The sequence below is a fragment of the Selaginella moellendorffii genome, unplaced genomic scaffold (genome assembly GCF_000143415.4).
Source record: "Selaginella moellendorffii unplaced genomic scaffold, v1.0 SELMOscaffold_8, whole genome shotgun sequence".
Classification (NCBI taxonomy): domain Eukaryota; kingdom Viridiplantae; phylum Streptophyta; class Lycopodiopsida; order Selaginellales; family Selaginellaceae; genus Selaginella; species Selaginella moellendorffii.
Genome location: NW_003314269.1, coordinates 2,629,269 through 2,649,953, shown reverse-complemented (window position 1 = coordinate 2,649,953; position 20,685 = coordinate 2,629,269). Strand labels below are relative to the sequence as shown.

Sequence of the window (20,685 nt, the reverse complement as noted above, 5' to 3'; positions counted from 1 at the left end):
ATGCCCGAGCGGCTTGTCGCGCTGCCAATGCGGGCGAGGGAAGGAGACGCCGTTGTGCACATCCTCGGGCGCCGCCAGGAAGAACTGCTCCACGGGCGGCTCCGGCACTGGCGGGCGGCGGCGGGGGCCGATGAACTTGGGCGGCATGAAGAATGCGGGCAGAGGGACGCCAAACGTGAACCTCCTCTTCTTCGCCATGCCCGCGATGAGCATCTTGTTCGCCATGGAGGATGCAGAACCCTAAACCCTAAAACACAATTTAAACACTGTCATAAAACGTATTGTTCTATATACAAAACTTACCAAAACATAATGTCCTTTAAAAAAATAATTGTCCTTTAAACAATATATTGTTCGAAAACATATTGTCCTTCGTTTTCCAGCGAAGCCACCGTGGGATGAAGACTTTTCGCGAGCGCCTCAAAGCTCCTGCCCAGCTGCAATTCATCCAAGCTCATCTGGAACACACCCCCGCCCTCGCAAGCCATCTCCTCCAACACTTCCCTCGACGAAGTGTCACTCCCAAAGATGATTGTGTGAACAACCACCCTCGGCTCCACGCTCTTGATCCTCCTCACGAACGCCACCGGATCACTCCCACCATTGTTCTCACCATCGCTCAAGAAGATAATCGCCGGAGGCCTCCTATCCTCCAAAGATCTGTCAAGTATCTCCTCTGCAAGCTCCAGTCCCAAGGAGTAGACTGTCCCAGCCTACCAGTGGTGCCCGAGCAGCGCATGAACCTCCGACTCTGCCATCGCCACCTTCTCCACAGCGATCACTGCCGACCCCCCCAAACAGCACCTCGCAGATACCAGCCGCCAGCCTCGTCCGCATGAACCTCACCATGGCCTCGTACACACATCCCAGCCGGCAGGGGAAGAAAGTTGGCCATGCCCGGCTACAAGTCCAGGACGTGGTTCTCTCGGGTGCTTGCACGAGAAAACATGCCCGTCCTCGCTCACGTATCCCCGGAGGTGGAACTCACGGGCGCGTCCCACAGCTTCTCGGTGCAGTGACTGACCATCATCGCCAAGGTGCTCAGACGAGGCACACGAGTAGGCACATAGCGCAAACGAGCGCTGGTCCTCGTCCGAGCACGGGTCCTTGAAGCAGTAGGCCGCGTGAGTGAGCTCGTCCTTGGCAACGTCAAAGTTCGGCCCATACTTCTTCGTCTCGTGCCTGGCACCATCCGCGCCTTGCACACTCCAAAGATGGTGTCGCACACCGCCAAGTGAATGTGTCCCCGGGCCACATCTCCGCAGCACCTGACTCCCCCCAAGAGTATCTCCGGTCCAGAATGTCCACCTCCTCGGTCTCGGACGCGAAAAACTTGTCCGTCATGTTGCCGTGCGTGGTGTCGTGCAGCCCGCGGTGTCCCCTGGCCAGGTTGCAAAAGTAGCCGCAGCCTTCGCAACGAACCGGGCAGAAGTGGATGGCACTCGGGTTCGTGTGTGCGGCCCACTATGGGTATTGTTGAAAGCTCGAACCGGCAATCAGCATCCTTTTCTCACGCCGTTTTGCTCCGAAATGTGCTCGTACTCAAACTGCGACCGCTTCCCCACGAACGTCTTTGTCTTCGTCACCACCTACTCGCAGATCCCCGGCGACTGGCACAGCTCCTGGCACGGGTGCTCGATCTCGCAAAAGTGCTGGATACCGCTCCTTGTCGAGTGAAAGTGGTCGGACAAGTGCAACTCGAGGCAGCATATGTGCAAGGAAAATTGCCAGCTTCCGGGCTGCGACAACATCTGCATCTCACCGAGCTCGATCACAGGCTCCACGCATGCCACGAGAAGATGTGCCCGATGCTGTGCTGCATGCCGGGGTGCCACCGAAAGTGTGCCACCGGGCCAACTTTCCTGGAGCACACCTTGTTGCAGTTGCTCGATGCGCCGAGGAGCTCGCACTCGTGGTCGCAAGTGTGCAACTTGAGCTTGCAGTCGTGAGAGCCTTCGTGACCGGCAACGTCCGCACAGTGGCTTGCGGAGCTCGTCCCTTCCTCCATGCAGTACGTGCAAAACTCCGAGCAGCGGTGGTTCCCGTTGCAGCTGTGCGAGCTCTTGTGAGACTTTTCCAACGAGCACCGGAGGAAGCAACGGGTACACTTGCAGCTGCAAGCCAGGCTCTCCTTCATGCAAGAGATCATCGCCGCCGCCTCGAGCACCAGCTTCTGGACGTCGCCTTCGGTGGTAAAGGCAGCAGTGTTGGAGCCGATCCACTTTGTGACACGTCCTTGCGCCTCTCGACGAGCTCCACGAGGAAAATCTCTGCTTTCCTGTGCCATTCTTCATCACCTTTACCAGTCTGCGGCATCACTTTCTCAAACTCGCCCAGCAGCTGCTCCAGCACCGCTCTGAATAAATCCAAGTCACCATGGCAGGTGAGTCGGAGCCCGGCATCGTCAACTCCGAAAGCGAGACCCTCGATACTGAGAATGGCATCTTCTATAGGTTCCTCGGTGTCGAAGTTGACGCGAGGCTTGCGGTTTTCCATAGACCCTGAACGACTGCTGAGTGCAAGTTCTTGGCAAGCATGGTCAGCTTGAACGCGATCCGCTTGGAATCAATCGGTGACCAGTCCTTCGAGCTGATTTGAGCAATTATCAGCTTAAGGTCCCGCAGGAAACTCTTCCCATTCGTGTGAACCGGCTCCAACTCTGAGCAATCTGGGAGATGCTTTCGTAGAACTCGCAACGGTTGAAAGGTGGCATAGCGCATATCTTCACTTCGCCACCATACATTCTCGTCAGGAAGTTCTCCTCCGCCTTGCTGCAAATCTGTGCTATCTTGGAGTAAGACTCGTGCCTCAGGTCCTCGACGTCTGCTGCATCCACGTCCTTGATAGCCATGTAGAACAGACCCTTGAAGAGCTTCTCATCTTGCTTAACCAAGCTGATCGAATAGAGCCTCGGTTTCCTTATCAAGGTGGAAGTCCTGCACGTCAGTATGTCAGAAAGCTCGAAATAATGAGTCTCACTACAAAACTCACCTTTTTGTTGAAAACCGTGATGTTGCTGACTGCTGCATTAAGAATCGAGATAGCATGTCCTCTTGCTCGCTCCTTTCAAAACTTCCGAGTCCCTCGAAGTCGAGAATGACATATAAGCAGCCCTCCGCCGTGCAAGTGTTCATCCACACACCGTCTGTGCATCGCCATCCAGCTACGTCCAGCAAAGAACCGCTGAGATGATTCAGAAGATATGACTTCCCGCTGCTTTGTTTCCCCATGGAGGAGATAACTTTGACAGGCCCGTTCCAGCTCTGGATGACAGCGTCATAGAGTCCAAAGCGAATGATCTCCGTGAGAGAGATAGAGTCCGTGTAGTTGACATCAGCTGCCATTCTCATGCCGTTGATCAGAGGCCGCAAGCTGTTGTTCTCTGCTCGAGCAATCTGGACGGGAACCAGGCATGAAAGCCTAGAATATCATGATCATTGTAAGCCGTCGCAAGAAATCTCCCAGGCAGCGCTGGCTCGTCCAGACCTCAAGCTTGGGATCAAAGTGCTCACTCTGAACAATGAAAGGGCATTGGTGCTTGTCCCTCAAGCCCAAGTGAAAACAGTGAAGGAGAAGATCAACTTTGGTGAAGGAAGTGAGACATAGGAAACAGAGGAAGAGGAGCAGGATGACCACGAGGAAGTGAAGGAAAAGCAAGTGGAAGTTGAGGATGAACAAGATGAAGCCGAGAAGGAAACTCCAAAGGAACAGGAGGTTGAGGACCGCGAGAACACGCAGGAGGAACCACCCCATAACGGGGAAAAACTGATGGATCACACGCAGGAGATCCTAGCACCAAAGAAAAATCAAGAGGAAGGGATTACCGATGACAAACTCCCAGAGACTCCAGTTTGCAATCTTGAGTCTGTGACACAGGACTGCAACCTTGAGCCCGAAACGGTTGTGATAACCGCAACAGCCAAAGACAACAAGAAGGGTTTGGATGAGGCAAGTCAGGAGCTCCCACCAATCAAAGAAGCTGAGGAGATGGAGAACCATGGAATGGAGGATGGAGCAGAGTGACACCTTCACAATTGTCCTCCACACTGCTAAACTCCAGAGAAACGAGGACGGGAGGAGCTCGAGCGCGGCGACCACAGCAACTAGAAGCTCCTGCACAACTTCCTGCAGCAGTACCACAACTCCAAGCTAGCGGTGTACACATGTGAAGGCATTGAAAGCTTCTATGAGAAAACATTCATCAAGCCAACGGAGCAGTGCCTTTCTGTCAGTTTGACGAATGTTTTCTCGTAGAAGCTTTCGATGCCTTCATGTGTGTACATTGCTAGCTTGGAGTCGTGGTACTGCTGCAAAAAGTTGTGCGGAAGCTTCTGGTTGCTGTGGTTGCCGCACTTGAGCTCCTCCCATCCTCGTTTCTCTGGAGTTTAGCAGTGTGGAGGAAAATTGTGAAGGTGTTGCTCTGCTCCATCCTGCATTCCACGGTTCTCCATCTCCTCAGCTTCTTTAATTGGTGAGAGCTCTTGACTTGCCTCATACAAACCCTTCTTATTGTCTTTGGCCATTGTGGTTATCACAACCGTTTCAGGCTCAAGGTTGCAATCCTGTGTTGCAGACTCAAGACTGCAAACTGGAGTGTCCAGGAGTTTGTCATTGATAATCCCTTCCTCTTGATTTTTCTCTAGTGCTAGGATTTCCTATGTGTGATCCATCGGTTTTTCCCCATCATAGGGTGGTTCCTCTTGCATGTTCTCGCAGTCCACAACCTCCTATTCCTTCGGAGTTTCCTTCTTGGCTTCATCTTGTTCATCCTCAACTTCCACTTGCTTTTCCTTTGCTTCTTTGTGGTCATCCTGCTCCTCTTCCTTTGTTTCCTGCGCCTCACTTCCTTTGCCAAGGTCGACCTTCTCCTTCACCGTTTTCCCTTGGGCTTGCGCGCCAAGCACCAATGCCCTTTCATTGTTCACTGACAAAAGCCTCTGTGTATGGAAAAAATGTTGTTGTAATTTTCTTCTTACTCTCCAGTGCATTGAAAACCTGTGAGAGTTCCCTATGGAACTTGATGTAAACATACGCTCCCAAGTCGACTTGGACTCCATTGTTCAAGTCCTCATAGATGAAGGCGACGTTCTTGCTTACTAATGTCACTGTTCATTAGAACTCCAATGTTGCTAGAAGGAATTTGAAAATCCCTTGCAAATTTTATTTCACATTCGAGAACTATAGAGATGCTGCTATCTTGTAGTTTGCTGTGCACTTCATGATCTTTGGATTGATGGCTCTATCTCACGGAACAATCACTTGCTTTCCCTTGTTAGGTAGTTGAAGAGCTTTGGTGAAGTTTTCTTCTTCAATCATGAGTTTCCTACGCGCAAAATCGATAATTTTCTTCTTGATACCCTGTGGATTGGAGCTTCCTGTAGCTGTTAATAAGAACTGATAACGCATAAAGCTGATACTTCCACAGCCATGCGTCAAGAGTCTAGTCTCGAGACCACTCTGGGTTTCCCACTTGGAAAACTGAGCATACCTTGTTCTCATCATCCAAGAGGTCAATCGCTTCCTCCTCTTCCCATGCACGGCGTGGAGCCCTCAAAACGACTCTAGTCCTCATTGAAGCTGCACTTTCACCATACCAAGAATTGCCGCAACCTTGACCATTGTTTGCCCTTGGTGGGCTCTCTCTTTCCTCACGCACCGTCGCCCGTAACTCTTCTCTTAGCTGCCAAGATTAGGGTTAGGTCACATTTGCAAATTTTCTCCAAGTGTTTACATGTATTCAAATGTGTTTTCTTCAATTTCTCTAAGCGTTTTCTCTTGAAATTTCTGGTATTCCACCATAGTGTGAAGCACTTGTGGTTGCTTGTAAATCTTCAATTTGTTCAAGTTAACTACTTGCAATTTTTCATCGTCTAGAGTTGCAAGTTTTACTGTTCTTGGGATTTATATACTTGTAATCTTGAATGGTCCTTCCCATTGATGAACGAGTTTTCCTCCAACTTTATCCACATTGCCACAATACCATAATACAAGATCTCCTATTTTGTAATGCGCTTTGTTTTTCTTAACTTGTTTGTGATCGTGATAAACTTTTCTTCTAGCTTGTATTGCTTCGATTGTCCATATTGCACTCAATCTTTCTTCATTGAGTTTCTCAAGTATTGCAAATCTTTTCTTGATCGATTCTTCTTGATTAATTTCAAGTTCAATGGCCATTCTCAAGGATGGTATTGTGTCCTCAAGTGATGTTAATGCTTCAAGGCCATAAGCAAGCTTGAAAGGTGTAGAATTTGTTGAAATTTTGTAAGTAGCTTTGTAAGCCCAAAGAACATCGTAAATTCTTTCATCCCAATCTTTAAGGTTTGTCTTGACTATTTTCTTGAGTATGTTTTTGAGCATTTTGTTTGTTGATTGTGCTTATCCATTACCTTGTGGGTAATATGGTGTTGACTTTTTATGGTTGATGATAAATTCTTTAACAAGAATGTTGATGGTTTCGTTCAGAAAATATGTTCCTTGATCTATAACAATTTCTCGTGGTAATCCATATCTTGTTATAATTTTTTTATAGAGAAACTTGGCTGTATTTTTTGTTATGGCTTTCTTTAGTGGGAGAGCTTTTACCCATTTTGTCATATAGTCGGTCTTCATCAAGTAGATCCTTAATCTCTTCTTGTGATTCTATGCATCTTCTTAAGATGTTGTCATGTCCAAGCTTATATAGTTTGCCTCCCATAACTGAATATCATCATGTTCTCAAGACGAATTGTTTCCTTTGATCGTTTGTGAAGTAGTGATTTGGGATCTTAGTTGTCATCAAGAAGTTGTAAATATCCTTGAGCATTCTTTGAGTTGTGACTTTAAAAAGGTGTGAATCAAGTAAATCATCGTTGGATTTCATGACTTGTTCCCTTATGGTAATTCAAATAAGATAATCAGCTTGTGTATGTTGTTTGCCTGGATTGTGAATAATCTCAAAGTTGAATTCTTGAAGTAGAAGAAACCATCTTGCCATTCTTCTAATGAATATTGTCTTATTGAGTAAGTGTAAGAGTGCTTGGCAATCAACCATGATCTTGACTTTGTTTGAAAGGAGGTAATGTTGAAATTTGGTGAGTGCATAGACCATTCCTAATACCTCTTTTTCCGTGGTTGTATAGTTCATCTCCAATGGGGAAAGTCTTTGGCTCACGTAGTATATTGGATGGTTTCTATTATCGTTTTTCTTTGGCAAAGTATAGTTCCAAGTGCATAATCAAATGCATCTATTTAGACAATGAATTTCTGAATCCAATCTGGTTGAACTAGTATGGGGGCTTTTGTAAGTTTATCCTTAAGTGTGTCAAAGGCCAATTGGCAATCTTGTGTCCATGTATAAACTTGAGATTTCTTAAGTAGCTCCATGAGTGGTTTAGCAATCTTTGCATAATCTTAAATAAATCATCTATAGTAACCCATTTTTCTGAGAAATCTTCTCAAACTCGTTAAATCCATAGGTGGAGTCATTTTGACGATGACCTCAGTTTTTGCTTTGTCAATAAGAATTCCGTCTTTACAAATGATGTGGCCAAGTAATATTCCTGATTTGACAAAGAAAATACACTTTTCTGAATTAAGTGCAACTCAATTTTGTCGACATTTAATGAAACACTTTTCTAAGTGTTCAAGGTGTTTATCTTTTGCTCCAAAGATGCTAGTAAATTTGCAATTTGTCATTCTTCTTTAGGATAATAACCAATGGTGACAACCATTGTGCATTCTTAATGGGGTAAATGAATTTAGCATTTTGTAGTTTGTTGAGTTCTATTTTGACTCTATCAGCAAAGTTTGGGTTCATGTGATAAGTTGTAGTAATAACTCTATGCAGTGTATACATAATTCCGATGGTATTCCTTTGAGATCTTTGTATGACCATGCAAAAACGTCCTTGTAGATTATGAATAGTTGTTGAGCTTTTATCTTGAAGTCTTTGTCAAGATTTGCAGTTATGATTATGTTGTGTGGATTTTCTTGAGGTCCGAGATTGAGTTCTTCAGTTTCTTCATTGAGGTTAATTTGGGGTGTAAATTCATCATTTCCAGATTGTAGGGCTAGATTATCATTGATCTGAATGTTGTATTCTTTAGATTGTAGTTGTTCAAGCTTGAGAGTTGGCTTCTCGTTTTGTTATTTTATCTTTAATCTTTGTTGACGTTGAGCTTGTAGCTTTGTAGAGTGGAGTGCTTGGTCCATCGAGTTTAAGTTGTTGTGTTGGTTTTGATACACTATTGGTAGTACATGGTGTAAATAGATTTCTTGAAAAACTTATAGCTCTAGGTAAGCTTCAAGGAGTTTGACTTCTTCAAGGTCATCCAAGCCTTCTTGCCAATTGTATTCTTGGGCTTGAATTGGTTGAAATCTTTTTGGAATTTTCCTAGTTGTATTCATAGCTGTCTTTGTTTGTCCTTTATCTGATTGTATACAAATTTCATGGTCCATCCAATATTGAGCATAAACTGCTTTATTTAGCCATTGTCTTCCAAGCAAAATTTCGTAAGATGATTCTTCAATTGACATTTTTCATACCACAAAGTTGATCTTGAACTTGTGTCCTTTGATTCCAATGGTGATATCTCTTATTATGTTAGTTGGTCTTACGACATGTTGGTCTACCATGCGAACATTGAAGGGAGCAACTTGTATGGGTCCAAGTCCCATTACTTTACACATACCATGCTCAATTATATTCACGACCGAGCCTCCATCAAATATTGCTCCAGTGATTTGATTCTTGCTTATCTTGAGGTTGATGCAAGGTACATTATCGTTGTAATCTCCAAGATGGATCTTTACTTAAGATTTACATAGAAGTTGCTTTTCTTGAGTGTGAGCTTCAGGAATTCGTGGATGACAAATCGTAAGTATTTGGCTATTAAGATATAGTGCTATTTGAAGTATTTGTTGTAAGGGTAAATGTGATTCCATGTTGCAGTATTTGTTCTACAAGTGAGGTGTGCTCTTCTTGAGTGAAACTTGTTGTTTCCTGATCATTTGATTGTTTGTCATGATCTTCGATTACTTGTAGTTCTTGTTCCTGCAATTCAGCTTGAATTGCTTGAAGTATTTTCTTGTTTTTCTTCCACTCGGTGTCTTGGATAATTTCAACTTTACCATCGTGATCTTGTTCTTCCAGATTATCTGGTTGCTGATACTTGTATTGTTGTCTCGTGATAGCTCGTATTGCTGGTTCTTCAAAAGTTTGTGATTCGTCAATTTCCACCTCAACATTCCGTGCTACTTGTGGTCTTGGCCTTGGAACTTGATTGTTTACTCCTTAGTTATTTTGCAATTTGCATTTTGGTAAAGTTGTCAGAGTCAATTATCTTGCTATGGTGCTGGTTGTTGGTTATAATTGTAACTTTGGGTTTGAGGTGTAAATCCAATATGGTTCTTGATCATAATTGTAATTTCGTGGGGGAGGATGTTGGTAGTTGTCATGAGGTCCATCATGTTGCTGATATGCATTGTAGTTTCTTCCATAGTTTCCAATATAATTTTTTGGTCATTGATCTTGAGGGGGTATTCTATTATAGTTGCTATTGTCTCGATGGTAAAAGTTTCCTCTTTGATTATACAAATTATCATCACATTGATAATAATTGCTATATCTTGGAGGTTGATTTTGTGGTGGTCGTGCATTTTGATTCTAGTTTCTTTGATATCGAGGATTGGGCTCTCGACGAGGAGCATTCTTGATTCTTGAAACTTCCATTATATTCCTGTATCAGTAATTCTTGGCTGTATGGCCTTCCCTTTCACAAATTTTACACTTTGGAAGCTAAAATTTGCATTCTAAATATGTATGTCCTTCATTTTTACACTTTGTACACCACACTCCTTTGAGTTCAGTTTGTGAGATTTTCCTGATTATATGCTTCAAGTTTTAGTCTTTTAGTGTTTTCTTCTTTGTCTTAATGTGTATTTCTTCCTCTTCTTCATCATCTAAACTATCATCAGTTTGTGAAAGTATAGCTTTTGTGAATTTGTGAGGATTTCTTTAGAGAATGTATCAACACTTTCATTATCTAGATTTTCTGCTGTAGCAGCAATTGCTACCATGTTTCTATAGATTTCTTCAAGTCCTTGGATATATGACAAGCTCTTTCCTTTATCTGTTATCAAATCCTTGCAGCACTTTGTATGAAACTTAAATCTTCAAGTGTAATCTTGAATTCCTTCATGTGGTTTTTGCTTGAAGTTTTTGATGATTTCATAGTGTTCTTCTAAAGTTCCATTGGTCTGGAATTGCTCTTTGAATTATGTGACCTTTTTGTCATGGGTCAAAGCATGATCAAGTGTATTATGCCAATCGAGTGCTTTTTCTTTAAGTGTGTATGGGAAAAGTATTTCTCATGCATTTTCTGTTTGTTTATCTTCACAATTTGATCAAATTGTTTAAAATGCTAGTTTGCATTTTCAGTTTTTCCACCAGTAAAAATGGGATAGGAAATCATGTTCTCTATGGCTGTCTCTGGGTTGATGATTGCCATTTGAAGTTATAGACTTTGTTGATTGAGTTGTTGTTCTAATGAGTTTGGATTGAGTAAAACTCTAGTGCTGTGTATTTTGCTTCTTCAAATGCCTCAAACTCTAGGGCGTCTTCAATATTTGGTTCTTTGTTATCTTTGGCTGGGTTGTTCGACTCGGCAATTTGAATTTGTTTATCCTCTTTGTTGTACTTCTCTAATATCGTTTCTAAAATTTGTTACTGTTGTTGTTCTAATTTCTCTTTTTCTATCTCTTCCTTTTTCACTTCTCGATTCTTTTGTTAAAGATCTCTTTCTCGGATCTTGATTGGGTCTTTTCGACTTGAATGTCAAGGTAAGTTTCCTGAATTTGTGTTTTGCCTAAATTGTCTTGAGTCAAATGTTGTTCTTCATAGATTGCAAAGTCAAGCTTTTATGTCATGAGTCTTTTGCAAGTTTTGATCCTTGCATAAATGCGAAGTCAAGCTCTTGTGTCTTGAGTATTCAATTAAGTGTTTCTTTCTCAATTCTTCCCAAGTTTCTTCTTGAGGTCACTTTCCTGAGTCTAGCTCAGGAAATGTCTTGTATTTGAAAAATCTGGTGGTGTAAGTAAGCATGATTTTGTTTGTTGGAAGGAGGTCAGTTGTGTCATAAATTGATTGATATAGCTGTTTGCTAGTAATATTAGATACTACTCACCAACTTTGGGATCAAGCAGGTATGCAAACGATTGCAACTCTTTTTAATAGTCCAATCTTGTTTAAATTCTTGAACAATTGTTTTGGTCTCTTACAATGTGTTTGTTGTACTAGAATGTGAGCTCTCACTATGAGCGTTTGTGTTTCCTAGTCAAAAAATTTGATATTTAGTAATATTTGAAAATGTTAAATACAGCAGTGATTGTACTTTTAATGTCCTAACCTCACCTTCTTCAGATGATATAGGGTTCTAATTTCATAATTCTTGTATGTTTCTTGTCTCAAGTGATGTCCATATGTTAAAGTATGGACAGTCCTTCCTTTATCTTGAGGCCGGTAAGCTCATATATCGCACTTTCGTCAAGTGTAAAATCTCTTTGATCTAATGTGTTGTAAACTAAACTAAAGTAATGTTTCTGTATTCAATTAGTAATTGCTTGTTTGCTTCTTGCAACTCTGTAATGTCTCGTGTCTATCAAATGAATTCTTGATCTTGTTAACTTCTTTCGTTAACTCATTGATTCTGCCTTACATGTTGTCTTTGATTTTGTGATGGTTCATTTCCCTGATTCTATACTTACCAGTGTTGTTCAACTTCCCTCTGTTGTATAGCACATTCTCTTTCACGATCAGAATTGATTGCTTCGTGAACTTCCCAAGGTATAGTCTCAATTAATATTCTTGCATTATAAGTTTGAAATCTTGACACAAGATCTCCTAAAATACTCCTTCAAATGTTGAGATTTCTTGGACACACTCTTCCTTGTTGGTTGTGAGTGATATTTATCTCTAAGCTGGGGTTTCAATGTTGGACCTCAGTGTCAAAGTTGAAGTTTGTTACTGTATTTAATCTTGGCCTATTGTGATTTCATCTTAAATTTCTCTTCCTTTGATTTGTAATCCTCGAGCTTTCAAGTTGTTCCCTTGAACTTGACTCAAGTTCAGGTTCCTGTCAATTTCTTGAACTTGAATTCTTAATTCGAATTTGTTGATTGCTTTGTCCTTGATTTCTTAATTCTCCAGTTATTCTAGTCCATCCTAAACAATGCCAATATGCTATAACATATAGTTTGATAAAAGTGCTTGTTGGTAGCATTACACCAAGAGGACTTTGAAGAAGTCAATAAAGTAATTTTGCATTCTCTTCAAAAAATTTAAATCTAAGAGTGTCAACAAACTAACGAACTTGTGGTTTAAAGGTTCCACACTCTGTTGCTATTGTAACTCTCATCAAATCAGTGTTGAAAACAAACATTAATAATTGAAAAGTGTAAATAACCAAAGGGATCAACTCGAAAGACGATTTTGGGATATTTGGGGTTAAGCGTCCTTGGGTTTGAATAGTACTGGGTTGGGTGACCTCCCAGAAAGTCTAAATTCAAGAGTTTACATTTGGTATCAGAGTAGTTTTGGGTTTGACTCTGTTAATTGGCTAGGGGAATCACACTATATGTTGATTGACATTTGGTAGGTCCAGTTTGCTCCCACTTTCAACTTCCATTCATGAGGGCATGAACTTGCAAGGAAGCATGGTAGATTATAAGCAATCAAAAGGAATGACTCGAAAGACGATCCATATGAATTCAAATATAAAGGGAAAAGGCCTATGAACAAAAGTGCACCCCTTTTCCAATCAGTTAAGGGTCTTAGGATATTTGGGGTTAAGCGTCCTAATAGTACTAGGCTAGGTGACCTCCCAGGAAGTCCAAATTCATGAGTTTATAAGAAGTTTCATATTTATGTATGCCTAGGAATTCAATAATTGTTTGCTAAAAAATGTATCCTCGATACACCTAAGTTAGGGTTCTTTGAGTTGTAAGAAATCGAAGTAAACATACTTTTCTTTCAACATTTCCTCATTCTCGCATTTTTCCTATTTGCTATACAATTTGTAAAAGAGTCACAAAATTGTTTCTTAGAGTTTTAGAAAGCATCTGAACCTTTATTTCTCTTCTTTTTTTAAAACTATCGTCACTCTTTTTAGTGTCATTTTCTTGAGTTATTTCTTCTCATTTCTTTTTCTCTTCTGCTGTGGCATTTTTATCCCTGATTTAGAGTCTTGCTTTTGCTTGCTTGCAAGTGTTGCATCGCCATATTAGATAGCATTGCTTGTATGGTTTTGCACAATTTCTGAAACTACATAAAAGGCAGTTCTTGTACCTTGTATAGCTTGTGTCTCCAAATGGGCAGTTGTGCTTTTTCATTCTTCTTCCATCTCCAGCCACTAGAATTTTTCTTTGGTTGTTTCTTTGTCACAAATTCTTGGAATATTCACTTTCTTCAACCTCTCGCCAAAAACAGTTACGTGTATGTTCCAAGTTTTCCATGACTTAGGTGGCTTCAATCTTTAAATGTTCTTCATGTTTTTGGTTTTACACTCCATTTTTTTCTTCATTTCTTCATGGTCTTCCACCATTTTTCTTTTACGGTCTTGTTTTTCTTGATTTTTGGGTCTTTTTCTTCCTACACCATTTTCTTATGTGTCTTTGGTCCATTTTTCTTGAAGTTTTGGGGGAAATGATCATCTTGGTTTGCTCTATCATATGAGCTCTTCATGTTGCCTTATCCCACCATAGTCACCAGTGAAAAACTCTAAATTTTTTAAATTGGGAAGAAAACATCCACATGAGATCTTCCTAAAAGGTTTCAAATCTAAACTAGTCCCTAAATCTAAAACTACACTACTAGAAGAGTGCACTTACCTACTTGTGCCAATCCAAGTCAAGACTGTGAACACGAGCATGAAGGTGTTAGTCCCACACATTTGTTCCCTTGAAGGTGGTAGGTAAGTAAGACATTGCCTTGAAGAGCCAAAGAGATAGGTAGAATAACGATATATTACAATGTATTTTGTATTAGAGATAAGCTTAAAAACATTGTAAGTCCTCCTTTTATAATCATTACTACTCACATCAAGGTTAAGGATACAATCCTAACTTTGAACCTCTCAAGTTTATTTTTCTAAGCTTGAACTTCCGAGCTTGCCTTTTTCCTTTTTCTCCACTAACTCGAGGATGGTTTCAAGCAACTGAACACCACAATCAAGAGCACCCACAACCATGGAATTTCAACTCCAAAATCCTGTAAGGAATCCTTCAACTTTGCATAGCAGTTTCAACAGGAAAATGCAAAGGCTCAATAAGGAGCTACTCACAGCAAAAGAAAGAATCCGTGCACTCCTTGAGAGGTTCAAGGTTAGAATTGTATTTCTAACCTTGTAGAGACTATAAAAATAAGATTTAAAATCTTTTTAGACTTATCCCTAATACAAAATATATTGCAATACATTATCATTCTGCCTATCGCTTTGGTTCTTCACGGCAATGTTTTATTTACCCATCGCCTTCAAGGGAACAAAGGCATGGGACTAACACCTTCATGCTCATGTTCACACTCTCGACTTGGATTGGCACAAGCAGGTACTCTTTTTGTAGTGTAGTTTTAGATTTAGGGACTAGTTTAGATTTGAAACCTTCTATGTGGACTAGTTTAGAAAATCCAGAAGTTTTCAGCCTCAAACGAGATGTCCATGTTTAGAACCTCTTTTACTTTCTCTCAACGAAGATTGTCCAGCGCCATCTTAGGATGCTTCACGACTTCGGCATCAATACCGTTGTGGGATCCATTGATGAGCATGCGAAATGTAATGCACCTCGGTGACGCTCTGAGCAGAGGCAGGCTCACTGCGTACTTGTTGAAGATGTGGTAGAGGTAATCGAGCTCGTAGCAAGAGCTCGACAGCTTGGCTGTTTCTTCTGCAGAGCCAAGCTTGTCGCGGAGGCAAATCTGGCAAGTCTGAGACGCCAAAGTTACATCCAGCACGACCGACTGGAGGACGTTGTTCTCGTCAAGTATCAGGAGATGCGTTTGACTACCAAACAAGACGACCTGTGCTTCGAGCTGACTGACACGGATATCCGAAAGCGTCACAGTCTTCATGAGCTCGCAAGTGTCATCAAGCCTGGCTTCTTGTTGAACTCCACGCTATCGAATTCGTCCAGGCAGTCCGCAAGAATGCATTGCAGAAGACAATCGTCTGTGACAGCCACCTCGTCCGTCAGAGATGCTGCAAGCTGGACTTTCTTCTGGAGCGCGAGTCCCAGTTGTTCCGCACAGAAATCAGGCCACTGCCTGAAATGGTCTCCTGCCGGATGATCCACCGAGTGAAACCTGGCGTTTTTTTACACGGTTTTCTTTTCGACAAGGAGATCAAAGTTGTCGGATGAAACAACCTCACGAGCACCGCCGGAGTTTGTTATGATCTGAGCGTCCACTCGAGAGTGATCCCTCGAGATTACGGTGAAAGTCTCCCCAGAAGTAATAGTCCCGGAAAACCTCTTGCTTTCTCGAGCAATGACGAAGGATCCGTCATAGCCTTCCACCGCGACTTTCGATCCAATGAACACTTTCTTCTTCTTGTCCGCTGCTAGAACTTCCAGCAGCTTCGTCCCCATCTCCGAAAGCGCCTTCCCGTCAGCTTTTATGGACTGGCCGTTCCACCCTTCATGATACTTGATGAAGTCTAGCGAGCTTGTGCAGGCCCGGTTTTCGCCATCTGCCAGAAGCTTTTCCTCCCACGGACAGACGAGCCTCAGGTAAGCACTCAGACTTGCAAACACCGAGAGAACCTCCTCCTTTTTGATGTTCGACAGCTCTTCAATGCTAGAAAACTCGCTAGCTGAGGCGCCAATCTTTTCATCCAGAGTTGCCAATGCCTTACACAGCTCCTGACCAACATCTGGCATGGCGCTCTCGCAGAAAAGGATACAGTCCTCGTCCTTCATCTCCGTGTAGTCGATCTGGACGTCCCCCAGCTTTCCACGACTTCACTGAGCTTCTCGGGTGGCACGGTCGCGTGATCGTGTGAGGTCTCAAGCAGCCCAGTGCGATGGAAGCCTTAGCTAAGCTTGCGAGGAGAGAGCCTCGACGCTCCACCTCCGGCAGGCAACCGAAAGCCTCTCCTGACGTTGAAAACGTTGTCGCTCGACTTCACCATGGAAACTTGGAGCCGCTGAGTCCGCTTTCTCTTGCTGCTCGACGTGCCAATCGAGGCCATGGACGGGCCAGCATTCTCCAGCTCAATGCAGCTATATACCACGTCGCACAGCTCCACCAAGTAGCGTAGGAAGTTGCAAGAGATGTCGCTCCTCCTCGCATCCGTGAACTTCTTGCTCGGCTGCCAGTAGAAGATCAAGAGCTTGCGGCCGTGCAAGGCACCGTAAAGACCCGCCGGAAGCTGGTCGGACCTCAGCTTGGCGATGTCCTCCTCCACGAAAGCCTTCTCTCTCGCAAAGATGTCCACCATCAACCCCTTGCTCTCGTAAAAACCCACCGTCTCCAGCACACAGCCTCCAAAAGGCTCGTGTCGAGAAACCATCGCTGATCCTCCATCCGAATGAGCAAGCTTGTTGAAGAGCTGGAAGATCTGGGACTTCGACAGCAGCACCTTCTCCACAAAGCTCAGGTCTTGCTTCACCTCAATGAGATTGAAGAGAGCGCCAGCTTCTTTCGAGGTTACCGCGGCGCTAGCAGCAGTAGGAGAAACCACCACCAGATCAAGCTCCATGTCGTCTCTTGCGGGTGCATCACGGCCTTGGAGTTCCCCTTCTTCTATGAACTCGAAACCATCGTCTCCACTTATGGTTCACCTTTCGAAAAGCGATGAGGTCACGCAAGAAAAAACGAGATATCAACGCACCTCGGCTCAATGCGGCTTGGAAGAACGATCAAAGACTGGAAATGCCTCACAAGTTCTTAGATCTTTAACGGGCGATGGCGTCGGGAGTGCGATCGACCTCACTGCGGAGAAACAAAAGCTCACAGCCGAAGAGCTGGAGATTTTTAGAAAGAGCAAGACACTAGCTGCTAGCGCCGCCTTGGTAAAGACCCTGCATGCAAATTTATGAAGGCTGGCAGCGTAAAGAAAGTTAAAACGATAGGTAAAGAGGCCAGTAGAGTTTACCTCTTGTTCTCAATGGAAAATACTCCACATTCCACAAAGAAAGAGAGAAAAGAACGCAAAAATTCAAATCAAACATGAACCACATCAAATGAAAAGAATTATAGAGCTAGAAACTGAATCTCCCCGTAAGTCTGATCTCTCCAAATGAAACCACCTTTTTTAACTGTCACCGCCACCTTTAGTTTCATCGTTGTCAGTCTTGTTGGTGTTCTTTCCTTCCGGAGGCCAAGGATGACCACAAACTGGAGCTTTGAGAACAAAGCCTTCTGGTAGAATGGGGCTCACGGGGCGATTAACCAGTGGCGCAATCTTTGGTTTGGGCCTTGCAGCTTGGGGAACTAAGCTTGAACCAGTGACCGGTGTCGTGAACTTTACGAACGGTTGCTGGATTGCGATCCCAGCAACCGTAGTGCATCTGCTAACCTATTTCCAAACAAACCAAATCCTTCCTTAGAATTCAATGTTCGGAATCCTTGAGACCGCGTCCCAGCAGCAAAACCCCATCCTCAATATACTTGCACAGTCAAGAAGAACATATTTTTCAGTCGGGAAGAACAGGAAGTTAAAAAGTAAAAAAATGTGTTCGTGCGCGAAGTGTCTTGATGGTAATCTTCTTCCCGGGAGAGATATTTCCTTTCAATATATACTATTTCAGCCTCTCGAGCGTCACTTCCTGAACAAAACATAGAGAAATCATAAAACTAGAAAAATAGAAAACCTTGGAGCTCGAACGGAGGAGGTACTTCTTCGGGAAACGAACGCGTAGAGGAGTCTGTCTCGCGCCCTTTGTCCTCGTACTCACCGCTCCAGCGCGGAGCTTCTTGCGCAATCGGGGATATTTGTATTGATGGCTTGTCGGCGGCCATCTCGTTGTGGCGTCGCCCATCTCCGGGACTGGCGGGCGCCGATGAAATGCGGGCAGAGGAATCCTTAAAACCCTAAACCCTAAAACATTGGCGCCCGAACTGTTAGTTCTTTGACCACCTCTGAATGCATTTCCTAAATGCATTGCAACGATCAATGCTTGTGTAGATGGGTACGGACAAGAAGCAAAGCCGAGCATGGAATCGGGGCCATCCTTGCTGTGGTTTCTCAAACTCTAGGACATTTTCTATCACAGGCTGATAGACAATCTCCGGAAGATCATCGCTCAAGCGAAGGGAATGAAAGTGCTATTGGGGTACACTGTTCACTATTGAAAGGTTTGAGAGAATTTTTTCTTTGCTACTGATCGTGTGAGAGAGCCGAAGTCAACGGGCGATGGAGAACGAGAAGAAGGTGTGTGTCACCGGCGCTGCTGGCTTCCTGGCATCTTGGCTCGTGAAGCGGCTCTTGGAGGAGGGATATCACGTTGTCGGGACTGTACGCGAGTCAGGTACGTAGAAACGAGAAGGAAGACAAGAATGCGGATTGATTGTAACTGGAAATTGCTTCTCTTGTTGTGATAGAGGAGACTTCCCACCTGTGGAAGCTTCCAGGGGCTAGTGAGAGGCTGGAGCTCAAGAGCGCCGACCTTGTCACTGAAGGCGCCTTTGACGATATTGTCCAAGGCTGCCATGGAGTTTTCCATGTTGCGGCTGCCGTGTCTGTGATCTACAAGAAGGATCCGCAGGTAACTTTGCTTGACCCCTTCTATTCAGCTCTCTGCATCTTTGGTCTACAACTTCTACCTGTTCTTTGGTTCTTCCAGACTGAGATTGTGGATCCATGCCTGCTTGGAACTCTTAACGTGCTCAATGCTTGCAAAAGATCCACGACAGTCAAGCGAGTGGTGTGCACGTCATCCGTAGGTGCTGTTCGTGTAAGGGACGGCTTCAAGCCCAATGACGTCTTGGATGAGTCGGTGTGGAGCTCCCTAGACTACTGCCGTGAGCTTGAGGCAAGTTTCTTATTTCCATAAGCTCATTCTTACAAGATTTTCAAGTCTAGATGTGGTATCCTCTGGGAAAGACTCTAGGCGAGCAAGCAGCACTCGAGTTTGGGAAAGACAACGGCCTAGATGTGATCACAATCTCTCCCAGCTTAATCGTTGGAGAACTTCTCTCGTCCAGCGCCACCACAAGTACTGCCGACATTGTCCGAATGCTCAAAGGTAAAGCCTTTCAATCTCGAGAAAAAAAAAAGTTCTTGAGATTCCAAACACATTGTAGGAGACAAGCGGTGGTTCGATCATGGTGGATACGTCCATCTCGACGACGTTGCTCAAGCTCACCTCCTTGCCTATACAAATCCCAATGCTAGTGGAAGATACGTTTGTTCTGCGATCAACATGAGTGCTATCGAGCTCGCCAGCTTCATGTCCAAGCGTTATCCCAAGCTCCCAATCGCCTCCACCGACGAGTAAGATCACGCAAACAAAAGACTAGTTTTATTTCGTAGCTTTATACTCATGCCTTCGCTTGCCTTCTTGCAGGATCGAGGTTGTCTTTCCGGCAAATTTCAAGGGATTCAGCTCCAGAAAGCTTCAAGACGATCTTGGGCTCCAATTCAAGTCACTGGAGCAAATGTTTGACGATTGCATTGCGAGCTTGGATCGCAAAGGCCTCTTAACTTGAATTAGAGGGTTTACATAACACGAACACACTTTCTCCTCGAATCAAATCTCTCTGATTCAATAGAAGATAAATGTCGAAGAGTAATATCTTTCTCTGTCTCCGCAAGTTCATGAGCTCATGTGTGGCAACTGTTTAACTTTTTTATTGCTGACATTGCTCCATATTAGAGATGCGGTGTCATTGTCGAACCAACAAGTTGGCAAGTCTAGGTTTGTGTTTTTTATTACACTGGCTCGACCAGGTACCAGGAGTCGAGATCGTCCGGTGGCCGGGCGGACTTATAGCTGATGGTCCTTGACTCCACCCCCGCCGGCTATTAAAACCTGGAGAAATTGGCAAACCTTGGAGGAAACCATTGGAGCGTAGCAGAAAGCTTTCCACGTCAATAGCTTCGGCAATATAAGGTCTCCATTTTGTTAGCCATGAGGAATGCTGCTAGGCTTCCACATATTTCCGGAGTAACTATCACATTGTCGCGTTGGACCACCTTAAGCATCTTCGGACGCCTTCATCAGCCTACTAAGGAACAGCGACGGCCGAAGGGGGGAGCACCCAGGCCCAGCCGCTGGAAAGCATCGTGGTGAAGATCTCCAACGTGGAGTCCACGTTCACGGGGTGGTGGTGGGTCGGGGAGTTTAGCATTGAGACTGGAGGGATCGGTCATCCTGTGTAAACAGGTCGATCAGCCAGGGATAATTGGGAAAGCTGGCGGTCTGCTCAGCGTGAACGTGAGCGTGGGGATGACGTCGCCCAGGAAGCAGGCAGTGAGGGCAATAGGCGTGGATGAGGAAGGAAGTGCTGCACAGGATCCGGGCCATCCCAACGGTAGGAAGCTTCCTTCTATCACAGGTTGAGAGGCAATCTCTGGAAGATCATTGCTCAAGAGAAGGGAATGACAGCATTGACGGTTTGAAAGTAGTTATTGATCATTCTTGTGTGAGAGACCCGAGGTCTTATGGTCAGATTGTCACTGGAGGAGGCGTCGTTGGGACGCGAACCAGGTATAT

At 44.0% G+C, this 20,685-nt stretch overlaps 1 protein-coding gene and 1 long non-coding RNA gene across 2 annotated transcripts; one reads left to right on the top strand and one right to left on the bottom strand.

Annotated features, from left to right (window-relative positions):
• Nucleotides 1-17,638: 17,638 nt before the first annotated feature.
• On the bottom strand, nucleotides 17,639-18,026 carry LOC9632303. Its single transcript, XR_002992045.1, has 2 exons — nucleotides 17,867-18,026; nucleotides 17,639-17,796 (listed from the first exon to the last, which is right to left on the bottom strand). It is a non-coding gene; the product is annotated as an uncharacterized LOC9632303 (long non-coding RNA).
• Nucleotides 18,027-18,339: 313 nt separating this feature from the next.
• On the top strand, nucleotides 18,340-19,707 carry LOC9635745 (tetraketide alpha-pyrone reductase 1). The gene is made up of 6 exons (XM_024672068.1): nucleotides 18,340-18,498; nucleotides 18,572-18,735; nucleotides 18,814-19,002; nucleotides 19,053-19,215; nucleotides 19,274-19,463; nucleotides 19,537-19,707. Exons 1-6 carry the CDS (start codon nucleotides 18,384-18,386, stop codon nucleotides 19,676-19,678), a joined length of 963 nt encoding a protein of 320 aa, XP_024527836.1. The 5' UTR covers nucleotides 18,340-18,383; the 3' UTR covers nucleotides 19,679-19,707.
• The last annotated feature ends 978 nt before the right edge of the window (nucleotides 19,708-20,685 follow it).